At 42.9% G+C, this 18,406-nt stretch overlaps 1 protein-coding gene across 2 annotated transcripts in view; it reads left to right on the top strand.

The window, feature by feature from the left end:
- The window catches only part of nrip1b (nuclear receptor interacting protein 1b), a 33,412-nt gene extending 15,214 nt beyond the window's left edge, over nucleotides 1–18,198 (top strand). For both annotated transcript variants that reach the window (XM_026329365.1, XM_026329366.1), the window contains one exon: nucleotides 11,881–18,198. In XM_026329365.1, coding sequence (XP_026185150.1) covers nucleotides 12,323–15,949 — 3,627 coding nt within the window. In that variant the 5' untranslated portion in view covers nucleotides 11,881–12,322 and the 3' untranslated portion in view covers nucleotides 15,950–18,198. The remainder of the gene's footprint in view (nucleotides 1–11,880) is intronic.
- The last annotated feature ends 208 nt before the right edge of the window (nucleotides 18,199–18,406 follow it).

The following is an 18,406-nucleotide window of genomic DNA, read 5'->3' as shown; positions in this document are numbered from 1 at the left end:
TGCCTATTGCACTGTGGCTGCATGGTGAGAACATTGTCTTGTCTTACAACAACACACAGCTGTACATATCAGGGATGCACTGGTCATGACATGAGTTAAGAGACTGCCCTTTAGCCTGAAGACCTGGGCTCAAGTCCTTGTTTTTGGCAGCACTCTGCATGCCACAGTATGCTGAACCTCTAACCGTCCTGTGACAGGGATTCTTTCAGTTAAGTATCATAGTATTAATCAAATGTTATTAGTTTTGTATAGCCCAATTTAGACTTGGAAGTATGTTATACCAGTGCACCTGTTTGGTTTTTATCATCAATAGCCAGAAATGAGAAGCATCTCTTTATTTTTGATTGTGCACCAGTATATAGTGAATTGGAAAAGACCTACAAGGTGAATATAATAGAGGACGATTTTTGGACGGAGAGAAGAATATGGTTTTTGGAACAGAACTTATAGCTCCACTATCATCTAAGTTTCCTTGTAGATGTAAAAGTACAGGCAGACATTGTATGAGTCCACTAGGCCTGTCTCCCAGGCCGCTAATGGAGCTGCGTCAGGCTATGCATCAATATGACATCACAGATTACAATCTTTAGACTTTGGGAGCACTTTAAGTACTTTCAGTGCTGGAAGAGTGGAGCAAGAACTGGCCGACAAAACACTGAGTCATTATAATAACAATCATAGAGATGGGTGGAGTCGCAACCATTATACAGCCTGACAGAAATTACAGAAGTACTCCCATGAGAAGTTGTAGTGCGTCTGTGGGACTTCATAGGGATTTTACCGTGACATTAATGAGCTTTGTAGTATATTTTGTCTCATACAGTATCACAATATTGTCTTTCCTGTTGCATTGTTAGAAAGTTTTTAAAAGGATTACATTGCAGCAGATATTTTTTTTTAGTTTGGACAGTGCATGTCATTTGAATTTTAAAATACTGTTTATTATTATTAAATTATCTCCAGTACAAAAAAGGCACCACCAAAGTCTATGTGCGCTATTTTGTTTGTGGTGTATTTTAGGTTAACAACAGAGTATAATGTAGTTACATTTTATTCTTATTTTTATTTTTATTTTAATACACATTGTGTAAACATATGACACGTTGCTCATAGAATATCCATTACCTAACTATTCATTACTCAGCAGCAAAAGTAATGTGTTACATTACCTGTTACTTTGCTTTCATTACTTAGCACAGTTGTGTTAAATGAGGCTCTAAACAACAGCACATGTAAATGACATCAGGGCCTTTTAGGCTGGCAGGCTGGTCTGAAATTTGGAGGGATTTACTGCCCATTGACAGCAAAGTTAGTATAGCTCCTTTGACCGAACACAAGTTTCCAGCAATGCTGCACAGCCTCCAACTCAAAACTAGGTGACTCCTGACTGAAGAACACACAGCATGGAAAGAAAGCCACTCTGAAATACATTTCTCATCTCCTGGTATGAAGCTAATTCCAACGGCAAGGCTAACACCCTTGTGCTGAGATAGCATGTGCCAGTCAGAGTTGTCCACAAGCAAACAAACTGATGTTAACCTGCCATCTAACTCTAGCAAACAAGCCAAGAAATCAAACAGTCAAAGTAATTCCTTCTAGGATTTGTAACTGTATTATAATTACTAAATTTCAAACTGTAAAGTCTTGTACTATTTGTTACTGGTTCATAGCACTGTATTACATTGTTAAGGAACATGTTACTGCCTAATAATGCTAGAAATCAGTAAATGGGTTTATACTTTGGTTAGAAAGAACATGTTGATTCTTTGGAAAAATTCACTTGAGTTGATGAAAAATAAATTGCAGCAGAGAAAGTCCTATCTGTGCGGTGGTGCTCAAGGGATATCAGTGTTAATCCCCTTCTCATGCTCTAAATATATATTTATGTTAACAGGATATTTCTCTTCTGCCTATGTGGTCCTCTTTTCCATTTTATGTGTGTTACCAGAGGACCTATTTACCCCAAACACCTGTAGCCAAGTGAAAAGGGTAGAGGAATATGTGTATCTGGCTGGTGTGACGTCTAGCCCAAGACCCTATGAACTATACTTTCTACTCAGACAGGATTTACCAGATAAGTGTCGCTCACCCTTGTTACACAATCCTTTTGAGCACTAACCACTCAAAGCTGGATTTGAAGCTCCGCCGAACCCTGATGAACTTTGACATTTAAGATGGAACTTACGAAGAATAGACCGTGGAAAGAGTTTCCTGTCACGAGCAACAAACCTACTGTGGTCGAGACCCAAAGGCATTTGATCACACCTGTTCATCACCCTGCTGGCAGAGTACCATTTTGACTCTCTCTTTTGATTAAATGAAGAAGCATTTAGACTAAACAATCAATAGGTACAGACTTGAGTCCTGAATTGCTCTAGCATAAATCTTCCTAGTGCCTGGCATGGAGTCGTCTCTGTATCATTTTTGCTGATTAGTTTTCCCATTACTCAAAACAGATGTGTTCGCTAGTGATGAATGATCCAATTATGGGATATTTGTCACCCATTTGATATCTGCTGCTAGTCTGTGACTGTAAATAATTTCAGTGTGGCACTACCCCTCTGGTGCACAGTCCACCAATGCTGGGATGTGCTGACCCGGCCTTTGGATTTGTTTAAATGGCCAACTGGCTATTAGACAAAGGTTGCCCTATGATGTGTTTCTGTGCCCAGTAGCACACAGGCACTTCGCCTTGATCATCTCATCAATCTTGTGGTTACAGATAAGGAAAGTACTTAACAGAATACTCTGCACTCAATTCAATGTGAGATAAGAATAGTTGCCCTGTTGTAAAATTTCATGTAACTCCTGTATCCTCAAAAGTCTGCACAGCCTGTTGCCCCTCCTAATGACATGCCTCAGATAGTAGTCATACATGTCTAAACTATATTTGACCTCCCAACACACCAAAACAATACACAGACACTCACAGCTGAAACGATTCATGTGCAATCCCCCAACCCCCCAGCCCCCATCTGTGGACAGTAGGTTGATTCTGCAGCCTCCCTCCCTTGCACTCTTTCTCTCTCTAGCTCTGCTCTGCTGTGCTGAGCCGTGTGTGTGTGTGTGTGTGTGTGTGTGTGCGTGTGTGTGTATGTGTGTATGCGTGTGTGTGTGTGTGTGTGTGTATGACAGCTGCCTAATTGGGCATTCTCCCCTCGTCGGTGCGCCTGCCTCTCCTCTCTCTCCTCCAGCCCAGGCCGGGGCTGCTGACGAATGGCAGCGGATTACAGATGAGGACACAGTGACCCACCTGACCTTGCTGCACAGTCACGGGGGAGGAAAGGAGAGGGTGGGGCAGACAGGGTGCTAGGACTGCAGAGTGGTGGTGGTGGTGGAGAAGGAGGGATTGGGGGGGGGGGGGGGGGGGTACAAGTGGCATCGGGTCAACAGAGGGTGAGGTCACATGAAGGTAGGCAAGATATTGTGATGGGCGGTGGGGGTGGGGGTGGCCAGGTGGCAGGGTGGGCAGACGGGTGATCAGGCGAATGACAAGATTGTCACATGACAGCCCTTCTCCCCACCCATGTCAGTATGTCAAGGGCACGAGCAAGAGCCAACTGGCAAGAGCCATTGCGGCATTTCCCCCAATTTTATTTATATATTTATTTCCTCACCTCCCCTCTCCTTTCTCTTCTGCTTTTTTACTTTTTATGTGTTTTTATGTGTCTATCAGACGAGTAGCTTCTATATACTGCTGGCTTGCCTCCATACACCCCCAGGCCCTGATGTGGTCGGTCAAAAGGAGGTGGCAGATCCTTTAGTGTGGTGAATTTTAATTTCTGTGCGCACTATAGATACTTCCATGCCCCCAACCCCCCACCTTCCTGCTGTGCGTGTGAGACTGCCAAGGTGAGGTTGCGTCCTCTTGTTAAGAGCGATTAATGGCTCTCGTTATGTACATAATGAAATATCCCTGCTGATGCATAGGGTGGCGTTGTCTTTCTCTTTCCCTCTGTCTCACACACACATACACACTATTGCCTGTGTATGTGTCTATGTGCGTGCAGTTTAACATTGAAGACACTTTGTTAAAGCCTCCAGGCAACTCCGGTATGTGTTTGATATGGTGTAGAGAGCCCCCCTTGTAAGGCATCTCTCCAAATGAAAAACGAACAGGAATTAAGGCCCTGTCAATTCACAGTTGAGTTTGTTCCTCTTTTTTGCTTTAGATGCGCACAACACTGCAGCTCTCTGTGTGACATGTGTTCTGAGAGATAGAGATGGGTGGCTCACACTGAGTCCCGTTTTGACTGGCGGAGTAAATTTAGATCTAATCTGCTTGTGTGTGTTCTTTTATAGCTCGAGAATGTTCACCTAACATCAGCTTTTAAGTTGACCTTGTTGTGTTGTTTGCTCATTTGAGACTTGTGTGTATGTGTGTGTTTCTAGGACGAGACGCTCCTCGCTTCCCTATAGGTTTTTATTTTGACCTCGTGTGTATTTGTCTGTGTGTGTGTGCTCGCATGCTCTAACACTATTCACTGCCTGAGTCAAGCTGTGCAAGCTCTTTTAATCCCACGCCCCGGTGCACGTAGGCTTGATTAGTGGCAGCAGTTATCTGTGCAGAAGACAGCCCGCCCTCCTTTAGCATTTGGTCAGGTCTGGGGCACCAAAGGGAGGTGGGGTTGGTGGAGGTTTGAAGTCATGAGAAAGGTGAACGAGAAAGGAGAAAAGTGGGTGGTGGGGGCGCTGGCGGCGCAGGGATGGCGAGAATGAGGGAAGATGGGAGGGTGGAAGCCTCATTAGTATTCTAAAGGAGCACTCCTACCAGTAGAGCAAATTGATTACTGCACTTTACCTGTATCAGCCTCCACAGCTAAGGATGACAAGGTGCGGGAGCATGATGTGTGTCTGCATTCACCTCCCAACCAAAGCAGAATAGGTGTGTTAGCATTTGGCTTAGTGTGGATTTTTTGTTACTCTGTTGCACTGTTTTTACTATATTTACCACTGGATAGTTTTCTCTCTCCTCTCAATCTTCTTCATTACAGAGAAATAATAGGCCGGTTGCAGTTGGGTGCTGGCCTTGTCTAGCTCTGTCTGTCTGATTTAATAGTCAATGGCTGACTGAGGAAAGACAGACTCATTTCCTGCGAGCCTTGACCCTGTGCTTCTCTGCATTCAGGCTGACGATTAATGTGTTTCTCTTGGTTACAGTAAATGTAGTCTGATTTCAAAGCAACAAAAAACCAAACCAAAATCATCTTCTTCTTTAATTTTATTGTTTTTTTGGCTTCTTTTTAAATCAACCTTTCTGGTTTTAGGGTTCACATCCCTACTGGTTGTTATCGTAACTCTTCAGTCATGGAGTAGTTACACCTGGACACCTGAAATAAATGTATTGTGCATTTATTTATCTGGCCTTTTACTGTCTTTGGTGACTGAATCAAATATGTAAATGAAAAAAGTTTCATTGTCAGATACTCCCATTAGATTTTTTGTCTCAGCCCATTTTTTCACTGTGAAATGAAGATTCCAAGCCAACTACACTGATCAGTTCAGCTTGTCAGTTACATGCACTGTGCTGTCAACAATCAGTGGCCACCCATTTTTTTATATTCAACACTGGTCACTGGCACCATGAACCCTCCATTCACTGACCATTAAAAGCTGATTAAGCATAGTCTTATCTATTGTAACTGCTTTAAAAGAGTTTAATTCCCAGTGCAGGTCTGTTAATTCAGCATTAGGAGCTAGTTATCACTAGTGATCCAAATGTATAGACAAGCCTGCTGACATACATCTGACTTGATGCACAGGAAAATATTAATGTCACATGCGTTATGGAGCTAAAATCTATAGTATCCATTTAAGTCTTTTTTGGCATATATGTTCTTATTTTTGTTTTTAAACACCCACATGCTTGTGTAGCCAGTGTAGATGTTAGTAATGTGAAGGATGGTTTCCATAACATATGGATTTAGACTTTGAACCCTTAAGAGTTTTTTTTTAACGTTTCAAGCTTTCATTTCTTACTGTATTCAAGCCTTTTATTTATATATTTATTTTTAATAGATTTTTCATACATAACTCAGACTGTCCAAAAGCTGGAAAAAATATAGTATTATATAAAGATACCAGTCCTTCATGTTGGCAACATTTTTCTGTCATTTATGTGGTTATTTATTTCATTATCCTGTGGATGAGGAATTAACCACAGACATCCCCATATCATGCTACATAGGTTTTTGTGATGGCACTTTGAAATAAGGCTTTGTAACTGTCTAAATTGAATTTCATATTTTTTCTAATTTCCATTCTGAAGCTCCCCTTGGGAATTAATAAAGTTTATCTTGTCTATCTTATCTATCTATCTTAAGTGATCTTATCTAATTTAAAATTTGGAATTTCTGCATGTAAACAAACATGGTCAGATCATTTTCTTAAACCCCAACTTTACGTTGTCATTTTACCTGGTGTAAAGGGTAATATAAACAAGTTTACTAATGATAGCTGTATAGCTGTCATGTAGTTATTATGGCCATATGAGCATATTTTATTGAATTATATATTAATAGTATTATATAACAAATTGTATAAAACAAAAATTTGTTCTGTTGTGGCCCTGTGTCCTGGTTATCTAATACATCTTTTTGGAATTTACATTTTTACCTTGCAGTAGCAACAGTCATGATGATCTGTAAATGACCAGGGTTATCTGAGCTTCATGATGGGTTAAAATTTATTTTGTTCTGTGTCCTACTTGATAAGGAATCATATGAGGCTTCTAACATTAACTTAAATGCTTGCCTGTCTAAAGCTTATACTTTGGTCTTGTTCAAGTTGTCTAACAATAGGGTGCAGGTTAGTACAAGGATCATTGGGGTGACAGAATGACAAGAATATTATTTGTTTTTTGGGTGTTATCTAAAGCTCTTAAGGGTTTTAGTTAGCAACATATTTTGTTTTCTTTGGCAGTTGCTCTTGACATGGCACATACTTAGTCCTCTCAGAGTTCAAGTTCACTTATTAGCTTTCAGATGCATGAACATGTACGTGTCATCCTCACCAGATTCCAAGACTTAGGGAATATTTAGAGGAATATTTGCAGATTGTAACAGCTATTGCACAGGGCCTGGTGTACTACTAATCCTACTGAAGTTAGTGATTTTGGTGTTTCTAATGGAATGTCCCATCACAGCCCACTGTAGTCTATAATATTCCAACCTCACTTAGAGCGTGCATTAGAATGATTTAAAAACTAGAAAGTAGGTCAATGGGAGCATTATGAAATCCAAGATGATAGCGGAGATATGTTCTATTCTGTTTCTGTCACTTAGACCTCTGTCACACATCATATTACTCCAAATCATCCTAAATTACTTGCAGTTAAAAAAAAAAAACGCTACCCTTTTAACCCAATAAATGCAGACCACTTTGCTGACTCACAGGAATAGGCTTCTTAGGGCAGATGCCAAGATATTATGGGAATAATTCATTAAAGACCAAGACTTTTATCTGGTTTTATCCAGCTTTCAGGGCTGCCTGACTCTAGGACATTTGCGCAATTGCAAAGTGGCCCATTTCCCTCAGACATCACCACTGCAGTCTGTTTCAAAAGCCTAGCACTGCCTTTTGGCGTGCTAGCCATGGGGCAATCAGCTGTTCCTATTTCCAGCAGCAGTGTTTACAAATGGAAAATGTGTGTTGTTTCAGAAGGGAAATGAGCACCATTTTGGACAGATGATGTAAGCAGAAGATTACCTCAGAGCCCAATAGAAATGAATCAGGTATAGATTGATGGCAGCCACGGCTCATTAAGAAGGAATGTGTGTGTGTTTAATTGATGCACTAATTCTCAGCCATTCAGGAAATGGCCCTTGGGTGGGTCTTCTAAATGGCACACAAATATTTACTATGAACACAAACATTTTTGCAAACCCATCCATGCAAGTCTGGGCATGTAAGGTAAGAGGAAAGACTGCCCAGGTCTGTGGTACAGTGCACTATCATCATTGCACTGGCTGGTTCGGCTGGATACTATGTCAGTCAGCTGGGCACTGAGCTGCTTAGATGACTCATCAGTGTACATGAATTCCTCTATGCTCTCTTTCAACCCTAAGAACTCTTTGTACTGATGAGTACAGATGAAGTTAAAATCCGCCCCCACACTCCTCATCCAAGGCCAGATGCAGGCCAAGAACTTAAGTGCTCCAGTCCCATTTTGTCCACGTCTGAAATGTTAGTATTTACTCATTGCACACTGTTCCTCATATTCAAATGTTCGGAGTAGGATGACTTTTCAGTATTCATGTATCTACTTTTCTTTATGTGGGGTACATCCATGGCTTTCTATGTGCGCACATGGGGGCGTGTGTGCTATGCATGACTTGTTTGGTCAATGCATCCTAAGAAGTGGGTCAGAGTGCCCTACATCTCATTGTGTGGGAGCACATGTGCCTCTGTATTGCATTTCAGTGTTATTTTGTCCTGATTGACATTTTCTTGCTCTGGCTGTCCTGCTGTTCAGTAGCATGTTATTCTCTTGTTTACCTAGCTCAAGGTGAACATGAACTTTTAATTCAACTTTCCTCTGGTGCACTTGTTCTCTTGTGGTTAACCTGAAACAACTGCATTTGGTCAGGTAGCTTACATTTTTGTCTTATTTAATCATGTCAGGGCATATTGAATTTACAAATAGCGGTCACACCGCATGTGTAAGTGAGCTACCCTGTTGAGTATGTGCAGCAGGGCTGGGCTGCAGATTACATGATATAATAGTGTTTAGGCATTGCCTCTCCTTTTAAATTCCTTTAACCTTGACTCCCCTTAAATGCAGGGAAAACACATCTGCCAGGCTGGTGTCAGACATTAGTAATACACACCGCTTGGGCAGCATTGTCACTTTTTATTAACGCCCAGAGCTTTGCATGGACACCAGCTGTTGCATCAAGTGCAAAAGCCTTGGCGGCATGAATGACCTTGACTTTAAATGCTGCTTCTTTGCCTCATCCCCTTTTTAATTCTTTTGTTTGGTCTCATACATTATAAATGGCTTAAATGGATTACCATTCCTGACAGTGAAGGTCATTTAGGAGCTCACTTTTTTGAGATAAAAATAGACTTAGTATTCATGCCTGTGTGTCAGAAAGGGGTGCAATCTAGAGGTCAGTAGAGGTAATGAAGGACACATTTTGAGACCTAATAAGTGACATCTGCATTGACATATTTTTATGTTGGCCTTCTGTTAATTCCACATATCCTGGAAGCAGCTGGGGCTGCAGTGACCTTTCCTGTTCCTGCTGTCTGTCAAGTACAAGAGGAGCAAAGCAGGGAGAGATATAGATGAGTAGTCGACCAGCCAGTGAATGATGAAGCTTTCACCCCTCCCTATCACTTGCCCTCCCTCTCACATTTATGTGGTCGACTGTAGGGGTAAAAATCACTTTAGAATGGTGCATGCTCTGTCATTGGCTGACATTGTCAAGGATAATGGATAATCACCACAGAAACCGTAGAGCAGCTCATTGGTGCTGTGTTGTCCCATGGTGGGGTAGGGGAGTGGAGGTCGGGCTTTTTGGTTGCCACCACCAATGAGATGACATGTTAACAGATGTGTAAGGTCATTTTCAATGTATACACCAGGGGAGATAATGTAATAGTAATGCACACATCACACATTAAGAGGGAAAAGAAGCAGGGCTGAATGCTTTAGGGCCTCACTATAGAGGACAGCTTTTCTATATTAAGGTTATTTATTTGTTAAGAGAGTTCTGTCACTAAGGAGAACATATTTTTTCTTGCCCTTGCTCTAGCAGGGCTTTTTGACACTGGCTCTGTCATATCGCTCAAGAGTTAGACCCTCACCACTTTGTTAGGGTAATTCATACTTTATGTGAGATAGTGAATCCACTAGTTCTTGTATAGAAACTAATACTGTATAGTGCAGTGTCATCGTGTTCCTATGAGGCCTTGTCTGCTCTATACTGACGTTTCTTCAGGCAAAAACACAGACAAGGTCAACTGTAATTCCAAAGGTTCACTGCCAGCAGCAGAGAGATTACCAGAATTTCCCATGTTGAAACTATGTCACTATTTTTTCTTTTGAATTTACATTTTTTTTCTTATTAACTGGGGGTTGTATTACAGCATATTAGTTACTTTGCCTAGCTATTTTGAAAGTAAAAGTGTTTATCTTGACTCTGTTGTGTCATGGGTGGCATTACATAGCATTCTATTATAATTGTGCTAAAGTCATTAGTGGGAAAATAGCCCTAATCCTGAGCATCAAAGATTAGCATGACAGCAGACGTCAGATGGCCCAGTGTGACCAGGTTGGCTTTTGTTGCTGTTAGATTTAGGTCAGCACCTTAAAGATTGCCTTAAACTATATTTGATGCTGATGGGTCTGTCTCTGTTATGCTATTCTGTTATATACGGTGGTGCACAGATCAAGAGTCCCATCAACCTGAGTCTTGGTTTTGAAGAAATCTTTTAACTGCCATTCTGATTGTTTTCCAAATGCTACTCAAATTTAATAATTGCACACTGATTAACTACAATCCAGCTTCTAATCCCAGCTCATTTTTAAGGTTGCAGTGAAGTGACACCTTGTTGGCCTTACTGTCATGACAATTTGTGGAGTTTTGCTATGTGGATGGATTTCAGCCTGATTTGAAGCCTGCTGTCTTGTTGTTTTTTGGCCCTTGATAGTGCTATATGTGAAGTATTTAGACTGGTGGCTGTGTGGGTTGCCATGGCTTTCATTGTAATCATGGGCTGTCGTCCTGTTGTGTGACCTGCTATGTTGGTCCACTCAGCGGACACCATAGGTGAGGACTGTATTGGGAAAGTACAAGTATAAGCAGCTAAGGCTAGGTGGAAACTTTGTATTAATTAACCTTTATGGGATATAGCCAGAACTGTTAGAGGTGTCCTGCATGCATGGAAACCACACTGACAGGGTTCAGAGCAGAGGTCTCCCAGGGCAGCGCTGCTGACAGTGTCATGGCAACTGGCACACTGCTCACCCTCGTGTCACTACCTCTGCCCTCCTGACAGTGGTGTGGTGTGACAGGTGCACCTGATCCTTAAGCCACCCCTGCCCCCCATTTCACATACACAGAAATTGCACACGTGCACACACTTGACAGTTAAGTAGAGCTTGTCTGTTAGGTATATCCGTGCTGTTAGGTATATCCTCATTGTGATCCTCCCCTGAACACATATCACATCAAGTCAAGAGCATGTTTTGCACTTGTCTTCTGATTTAAAAACAACTACAGATTCAAAAGTGCTAAGCTAAGGGATTCACAGCTAAGATATTAATAAATAAGTGATGAGACTGAGAAGCCACAATAGTTTTGTATGTGCGAGTGTGCATGCATGTCATGCAAATATTCACGCGTGTGTCTAGGCATGAACACTTAAGTGCTTACTTGTACGCATGTGGGTGAGTGGGTGGGTGGCTCCTGCTTATATGTAGACCGAGGGTTGTGTTGCATGAGATGCTGCTGAAGTGAATAAGGAGCAGGATGTTGTAGGGCGGATAATCCACTGAAATGACAAGCTGCATAAGAAATTGTTCACAGCTCTCACGAGGCCCTTCACTTTTGAAAGACATCGCTGTGAGGGGCTTAAGAGTTCTAGCCCCGAATGTTTTCAAGGTAGTGGGTTTGAATTTTCAATTTGGATCTAATCAGGCCTAATCTACATTTGTCGTCTGTTCGATGGCTGAGGGGAGAGTGCAGAGAGGACAAGGAGACGTGTGCAGTCAATCTGAAATGTTGCTAAGTAACAGAGATGGCAGACAAGGTGGTAAAATGAATGTGATTTTGTGCTGTGCAAATCCCTGCTTCTCACAGTTTTTCCTTCTCCTTTTTTCCATCCTACTCTGTTTCTTCCCTTTCTTCTTTTCTCTCTCATTCATTTCCATAGGTTCCCCATGTGAGATCTGCAAAGCTCAAAGGCACCACTGACAGAACCACAGCCAGGCCTTAGGACAGACATTCCAAACATCCACAGCCATGGAATGTGTCAACATCTTTGTGGTGAAATCCTGCTGACTTCTTGCTTCTTACTCATATAAGCCTGAGGCAGGTCCTTCTGGGATCCCACGTGTTTAAAGGCACACAGCAATGCCTGGGAGGCTCATATGCCCCAGATTGCCTCCAAACATGGTTGCTGTTTTACCACAGTGCTGACTGTGCCCACTATAGACAGGGATCACATCCAGCCAGTGCATCCCTTAGCTTCCTGTGCAATTGCTTGCCCTCGTTTTGGTATTTGGAAGTATATGCCACTGTCAACCAGATGACCTAGTGGACATTTGTTTTCCGGTAGCAGTGCTAAACTATACGAGGGGATCCTAGTATTGAACATGACTCATGGGGAGGAGCCTGGCCCTGAGACACACAAAGATTCAGCTGTTCTAACTTATCTGGAAGGTTTACTTATGCATCCAGTGGTGGCCGGGCCTGGGGCCACGGCTAGTGGGAGGTCTGAGGCTGCCCACAGCAACCAGGAGCAGGGTGACAAGGTAGGCGGACCCTATCAACTGCCCAACCATGGCCCCACAGCTCCAAAGGCTGGAACCAATGAGCCCACACTAGGTTCTTCGCAGCACCTGAAGAAGGCTCGCCTACTCCGCTCTGGAGCCTGGAATGAATCAGGCAACCAGCGGATGGCTTCACCCCCAACTGAGCTGAATAGTCAAGGGGGAAGCCTGCAAAATGGAACACTAGAGGGATCACCTCATGCTGGGGAGAGCACCCTGTTGGCTTCCCTGCTTCAGTCATTCAGCTCACGGCTTCAGAGTGTGGCAATGTCTCAGAACTCTAATAAGCCCCTCAGCGAGTGTTCCTCTCCATCCAAGGCACCAGCTGCAGATAAAGAGCCACTTCCTCTGTATGGGACAGCCTCAAGCCGCTTGAAGGGCTTAATGCGAAAGAGTAAACTACAAAATCACAGCAACACCCCTTACAGTCGCCGGGGACATAATCAGGACAGACCCACCGAATCACCTCGGTCGGCTCACAGCGCTACGCCTCCCTCTGCTCCTACAGCTGCTGAATCAGTGTCCTGTGCAGAGCGTCTAAAGGCAGTGGCCAACATGGTGAAAATCCGTTCTAGTCCAGCACCTTCACCCAAGCCCAGTGTGGCCTGTAGTCAGCTGGCCCTGCTGCTCTCTAGTGAAGCCCATCTTCAACAATACTCCAGAGAGCATGCACTCAAAGCTCAGCTCACAGGTAGATCTGCAAGTGAGAGACTAGCAGCCATGGCAAACCAGCAGCATGGCCAGGACAAAAGGCCATCTAGTGTGGGAGGGACACTGCCTGGAGCCACAGACACACTAAGCTCTTTAACAACCCACAATGGAATAACAACAACCACAGTAACAACAACACTCTCGAGAACAGCCCTGTCAAGTCCTCAGAGCCCGTCTTTGCTGCGTGGCCACAGCCAAAGCTCCCCAGCCACTCCCCAACATGCTCAAACCCACACTCAGAGCCAGCCAATTAGGGAAAAGCGGGGCTTTGACTCTCGTCCAACCCGCCCCCCTCAAACATGCAGCAGCTTGCTGCTGCTGCTACTTAATAACCACAACAACCAGAAGCAACTGACCAAGAATGGGCATCTGGAGGACAGCTGTGGTGTTCTACCACCAAGTGGTTCCTCTTCAGTCACATCAGACAGTGAGTGCTCCACCCAAGAGAGAAGCCTGACCAAGGATAGCAGTGATGCAGAGAGTTCCTATTCAAGTTGCTCTCCCATTGACCTCTCCATGAGAACTCGGGCTAATACACATGGCACAGGGCCCAAAACTATCACCCTTGCTTCCCCCTTCTCCTCTTCCACCGCTACCCTCTCTTCTTCCACCACAGCATTCTCCCCTAACCCAGTTGCATTTTCTCCTCAATCTTCTGCTCACTCTTCCATGGCAACCTTTTCATCATCCTCTACTGTTGTCTCCTCTGTTTCTAATCCTCTTTCTTCATCTTCTTCCTGTTCTATCTCTACCTCCTCCCTGGACAAACTAACAGAATCATTAATAAATAAGTGGAATCCAGGATCGAAATTGTCAAAAAAGAACAAGGAGCCTGAAAAGAGCACAGACCTAAAATCCCACCCTAAGGTTACACTCATGCAGCTTCTTCTTGAACGTAGAAATAATGAGATTATTAATAAAAGCATAGGTAACCAGGATTTGCCACTTGATATATCTATGGCCGCCATGTCTCAAAGCCAACCAAAGCGATTGGTGCCCTGGGAAGAGACCAGGACAAAAAGTCCAATAGATAGGCCTGTAGCACCAGCCCAGCCCCTTTACTCACTTAGTTGTGACCCTAGTGGTGCACTATCCCCATATTCCTACCCCTCTGTCCATGTCCAGTCAAGCCCATTGGACTTGTGTAAGTCTAAAACTTTTCCTGCTGAGAAGGCTTCAGAGCCTGCCTTCAGTGCCAGTAAACTGTTGCAGAATTTGGCTCAATGTGGGACAGCTTCTTCCTCCCCACCCATTCCCTCCAGCAAAGGGATGGGACAAGAGCTTGATGCCAGCAGACCCCTTGCCCTATTGGAAAGGCTTAATGCTCCAATACAGAGGGCCACCACCACTCCACTCTCCGATGGACCCTCAGGCAGTGGCACACCTTTCAGTCGGAAGGAAACTCCTCCTCCATCACAGATTGAGAATCTTCTGGAGAGGCGCACTGTGCTGCAGCTCCTTTTAGGAACGGGCTCAGCTACTGCAACAGTCAGCCGCAAAGATAGGCCCAGTGGGAGTGGCAGGAGGAGTGTGGAGGCAGCAGGGGGGTGTTATGAGAAGAGCCCAAGTTCCTCTATTATCTGTGACAGCTCCAATGGACCCCCTTTGGATGTAAAGGTCAAAACAGAGCTCAGAGAGAGGGTGGGACCTTCCTCTGCTATGTCTGAGGATTTAAGTGGCAGAAAGAGACCTTGTGAATATGAGAAGAATAGCCCCCTCTCAGATTCTCAGCAAGACTTAAAAGCAGAACCACGACCTGCAGAGGTCATAGCAAAATATGGCCTCCTTAGCCAGCTGCTCAAACAACAGACTGCTACCTACTATACCAGTGCTGCTATGCAGGCTGAGTCACAGGCCAGACAGGTTAAAGAGGAACAGAGAGAGTATCCAAGCCCTAGTCCTAAAAAGAGACGCCTTTGCTCTGATCGGACTGATAGTTTGAATAATACCAGCTCTCCGAAAGCAATGGACAGTGGTAACACAAACATTTTTGCCTCTCCTGTGGTTCAGGAAGAACCCGACCAACAGAGGAATCTAAAGGAAGAGGAAGTTACACCGAGGAGCCCACCAGGTGAACCCCTCACCAGAGAGAGTCGAGGCTTTAATGTGCTTAAACAGCTGCTGCTCTCTGACAACTGTCTGAAGGAGCTGTCCCAGCAGCCTCAGGGGGCACCCAGCCCTTCCATGATGCAGGCCAATGAAAAGGCCAACGGCAACATTCTCAGTCAACCTGCCCATAATCACAGCTTCCTCCACCTGCCTGGCTGGCACCCCCATGGTTCCCTCAACTCAGGGCTTCAGAGTAATCTCAGACCAGTGCCCACCCCCCCTTCAGGTGACAGCCCTATCCGTACTCCCTGGAGTCGCCACCCAGCTTCATGGCCTGTTACTCAAAAACGGGACCCTCCTACTCTAGTCAAACAGGAGCCTGAGAGCCCAGTGCGATGGAGTAGTCAGGAGAATGATGAGGAGCAGGAGGGTTGTGACTCAAACCCAGACTCTCCCCGCCTCTCACGTTCCAACCCCATCCTGTATTACATGTTGCAGAAGGGCAGCATTCAGCTGAGGGGGGAGGCAAGGGATCAGGCAAAGGGACCCCAGTGTGTGGTCAAAGTTAAAGAAGAGCCAATCAGTGACATGCATGCCTATGAACACAGTCTGAGCTCCACCCCACAATCACTGACCCACAATGACAAGCACAGCCATGAGAGCCAGGGGCTGAGTCAATCATCTGAGTAAAAGTTGTAATATTAAAGAAAAATACAAAGTAAAAATCAATTTCATTCACACTCTTTTGTTTCCTTTTTTAATGACTAGCCAAATTGCTATGATGTGACATTAGGAATGCAAAATAATTGCTATTATTTATTTATTTTTTCAATTTCAAATGCTTAATTGCATTGCTTTCTCACCTTTTAAATAGTGAGGACATGGAATTTTACAAGCCAGGTCTATCTTAGCAAAATGTGTAATTGATACAAACAAAACTATCACAAATTTAATCTTTCCCATCAGTAATTATCATTAACTGCATATTTTCATTTTGTCAGTGAAGCTCTCCTTTACAATTTGGTCTTATTTGTGCACTCATTTGTAGAATTTGATTTTGTTATACACTTATTATTTATAACTGAATTGCACACATATCACTATTCCATGTCCTCTTTGTTTCCTGCCATAAAGAAAGAACATTTCAAATGACATTTATTATTGATGACTCCAAAAATGTTAGTGCTCAGTTCAATGGATATTTATTTATTTTCCCCATCAGAAAAATTTCAGATGGAAGTCCCATCAATTTTAGATTAGTTTCCAAATGAGGTCATTCTGTCGTAGTCAAAGCAGTCTATTAAAACAATGTACATGATAGAGTCATTCAGTGGAGGACCTTGAAAACAATATCCACACTGCAGTATCTTCAGTGAGGATCCTAAAAGGCTATATGCTTTGTCCTGCTTTTCCTCCATTCAAGGTGCTGCATAATTACCAGTGGAGTGAGAATATACAGTACCAATGGAAGTTTAAATGGTCACAAGCCATTATGTTTTGTTTTAATTTGAACTTTTAAGGCCAATATTCAACAGTGCAAATTCAGGGTAATGTTTGCACATTGTGCAGTTTTGAGCAGATGGGTCAACAGAGCATATGTGCTGCTTACAGTTGAGCAACTGTGTGTAAACAGGTTTCTAGAACAACAGTTAAAAGGCTGCAGTGTCTCAGAAACCTATCTCACCATCCTGGCAAACTCGCACCACTTTGCATGCTCACAAAAAACTTTTAGCGTGGAAAGAAAAGAAAAAGAAAAGGCTATGTGCCTTTTCTTTTCATTTCATATGAAGGACCACCCAGAATTTGCACTACCGAGGCTGAGTCCTCTGTGCCCTTTTCAAATTAATTTAACGGCATGTAGTAAAAAAAAAGTCAGTATTGTTATCTGTTGAAATTTGACATTGTGATTTTTTTCATAATTTCTTAATTGTTGTGGTTTATGGACAACTTTTATTTTTGTGGCAGTCTCTTAACTCATAAAATGTCAAAAGAATTGCATGATTATAAAGAGAAGACCACAGGTACATCTTTGTTTTCAAAGCAGCTGGATATGTATACCTGCCCCCCATCAATCACCAAGACATTTTGGTGTCTTGAGGGATAACTGGTATCTAGCTTCTTATTTTGATTGTACTGTATTCAGTTGTTTTCATACACTGCTTTATCCATTTAGTCCTGTGATCTTTTTAATGCATATACCTATGAAGTATGTCTCTTTGATTATTAATACATTTTCACAATGGTTAAATATATTTGTGTAAATAGTACTTTCAGTATGAAAGATGACTATTTTGTAAGGTTTAAGAAAAGATATTACCCTAGTTTTTAATGCCCTGATATGTAAATATGAATTATATGCGTACATGTGTACATACAAAGGCAGAGGATGCTATGCCCATCTTTTATTGGTTGGTTTGTTCTTTGCATGTGTCTCTATGTGGTAAATGATAATCTATCCTGCGCTGTGTTGTGTAAAAATGTCTGACTCTCCTCACTGCTGCCTGTTGCATGCAGACGCATGGGAACTACCTGTGTATCCCTACTGGTGATGGGGGAAAATGTCCAGTCTTAAATAGGTCTTTTTTATCACAGAGAGGTTAATTTAGAATATGAGCAGTCTCAAATAACCAGAGACTGTTGAGCAAGTTGATAAAAATGTGTGAGAAATAAACGTGCATTGAATATTTTTGTGATTTTCTTTTCTGTTACTGGTTAACAAAGCTCTGTGAAAGAGCTTGGGGCTATAGTGGGGGATTGACGTACAATCATAGATCTGCATTGTGCATCTAAGAAATACATTTGTAGCAGCAAATATAAAAAAAATGTTTAATTTTTTTCATGTGAAGACCTGAAACATTATTTCATTTTTTTATGTTTTCATTTTTGGTGTTCATTTGCACTGATATCTCAAAAATAAAGTACTAAAATGCATGACCTAGTATGAATGTGTTCCTCTTTTTCTAGATTGCCATTCAGAATATGAGATATGGTAAGAGGTTTTCTCATTTAGTCATTCAGGTGGGGGCAGCGCTATGGCTTAGTGTTTATCACAACAAGAAAGGTCCTGGTTCGAAACCCATCAGGGGCCTTCCTGTGTGGAGTTTGCATGTTCTCCCTGTGCTTGTGTGGGTTTTCTCCAGATACTCC

The sequence above is a fragment of the Mastacembelus armatus genome, chromosome 14 (assembly GCF_900324485.2).
Source record: "Mastacembelus armatus chromosome 14, fMasArm1.2, whole genome shotgun sequence".
Taxonomy (NCBI): Eukaryota; Metazoa; Chordata; class Actinopteri; order Synbranchiformes; family Mastacembelidae; genus Mastacembelus; species Mastacembelus armatus.
The sequence above is the reverse complement of the archived record's forward strand: the minus strand, read 5'-3'. Positions and strand labels throughout refer to the sequence as shown.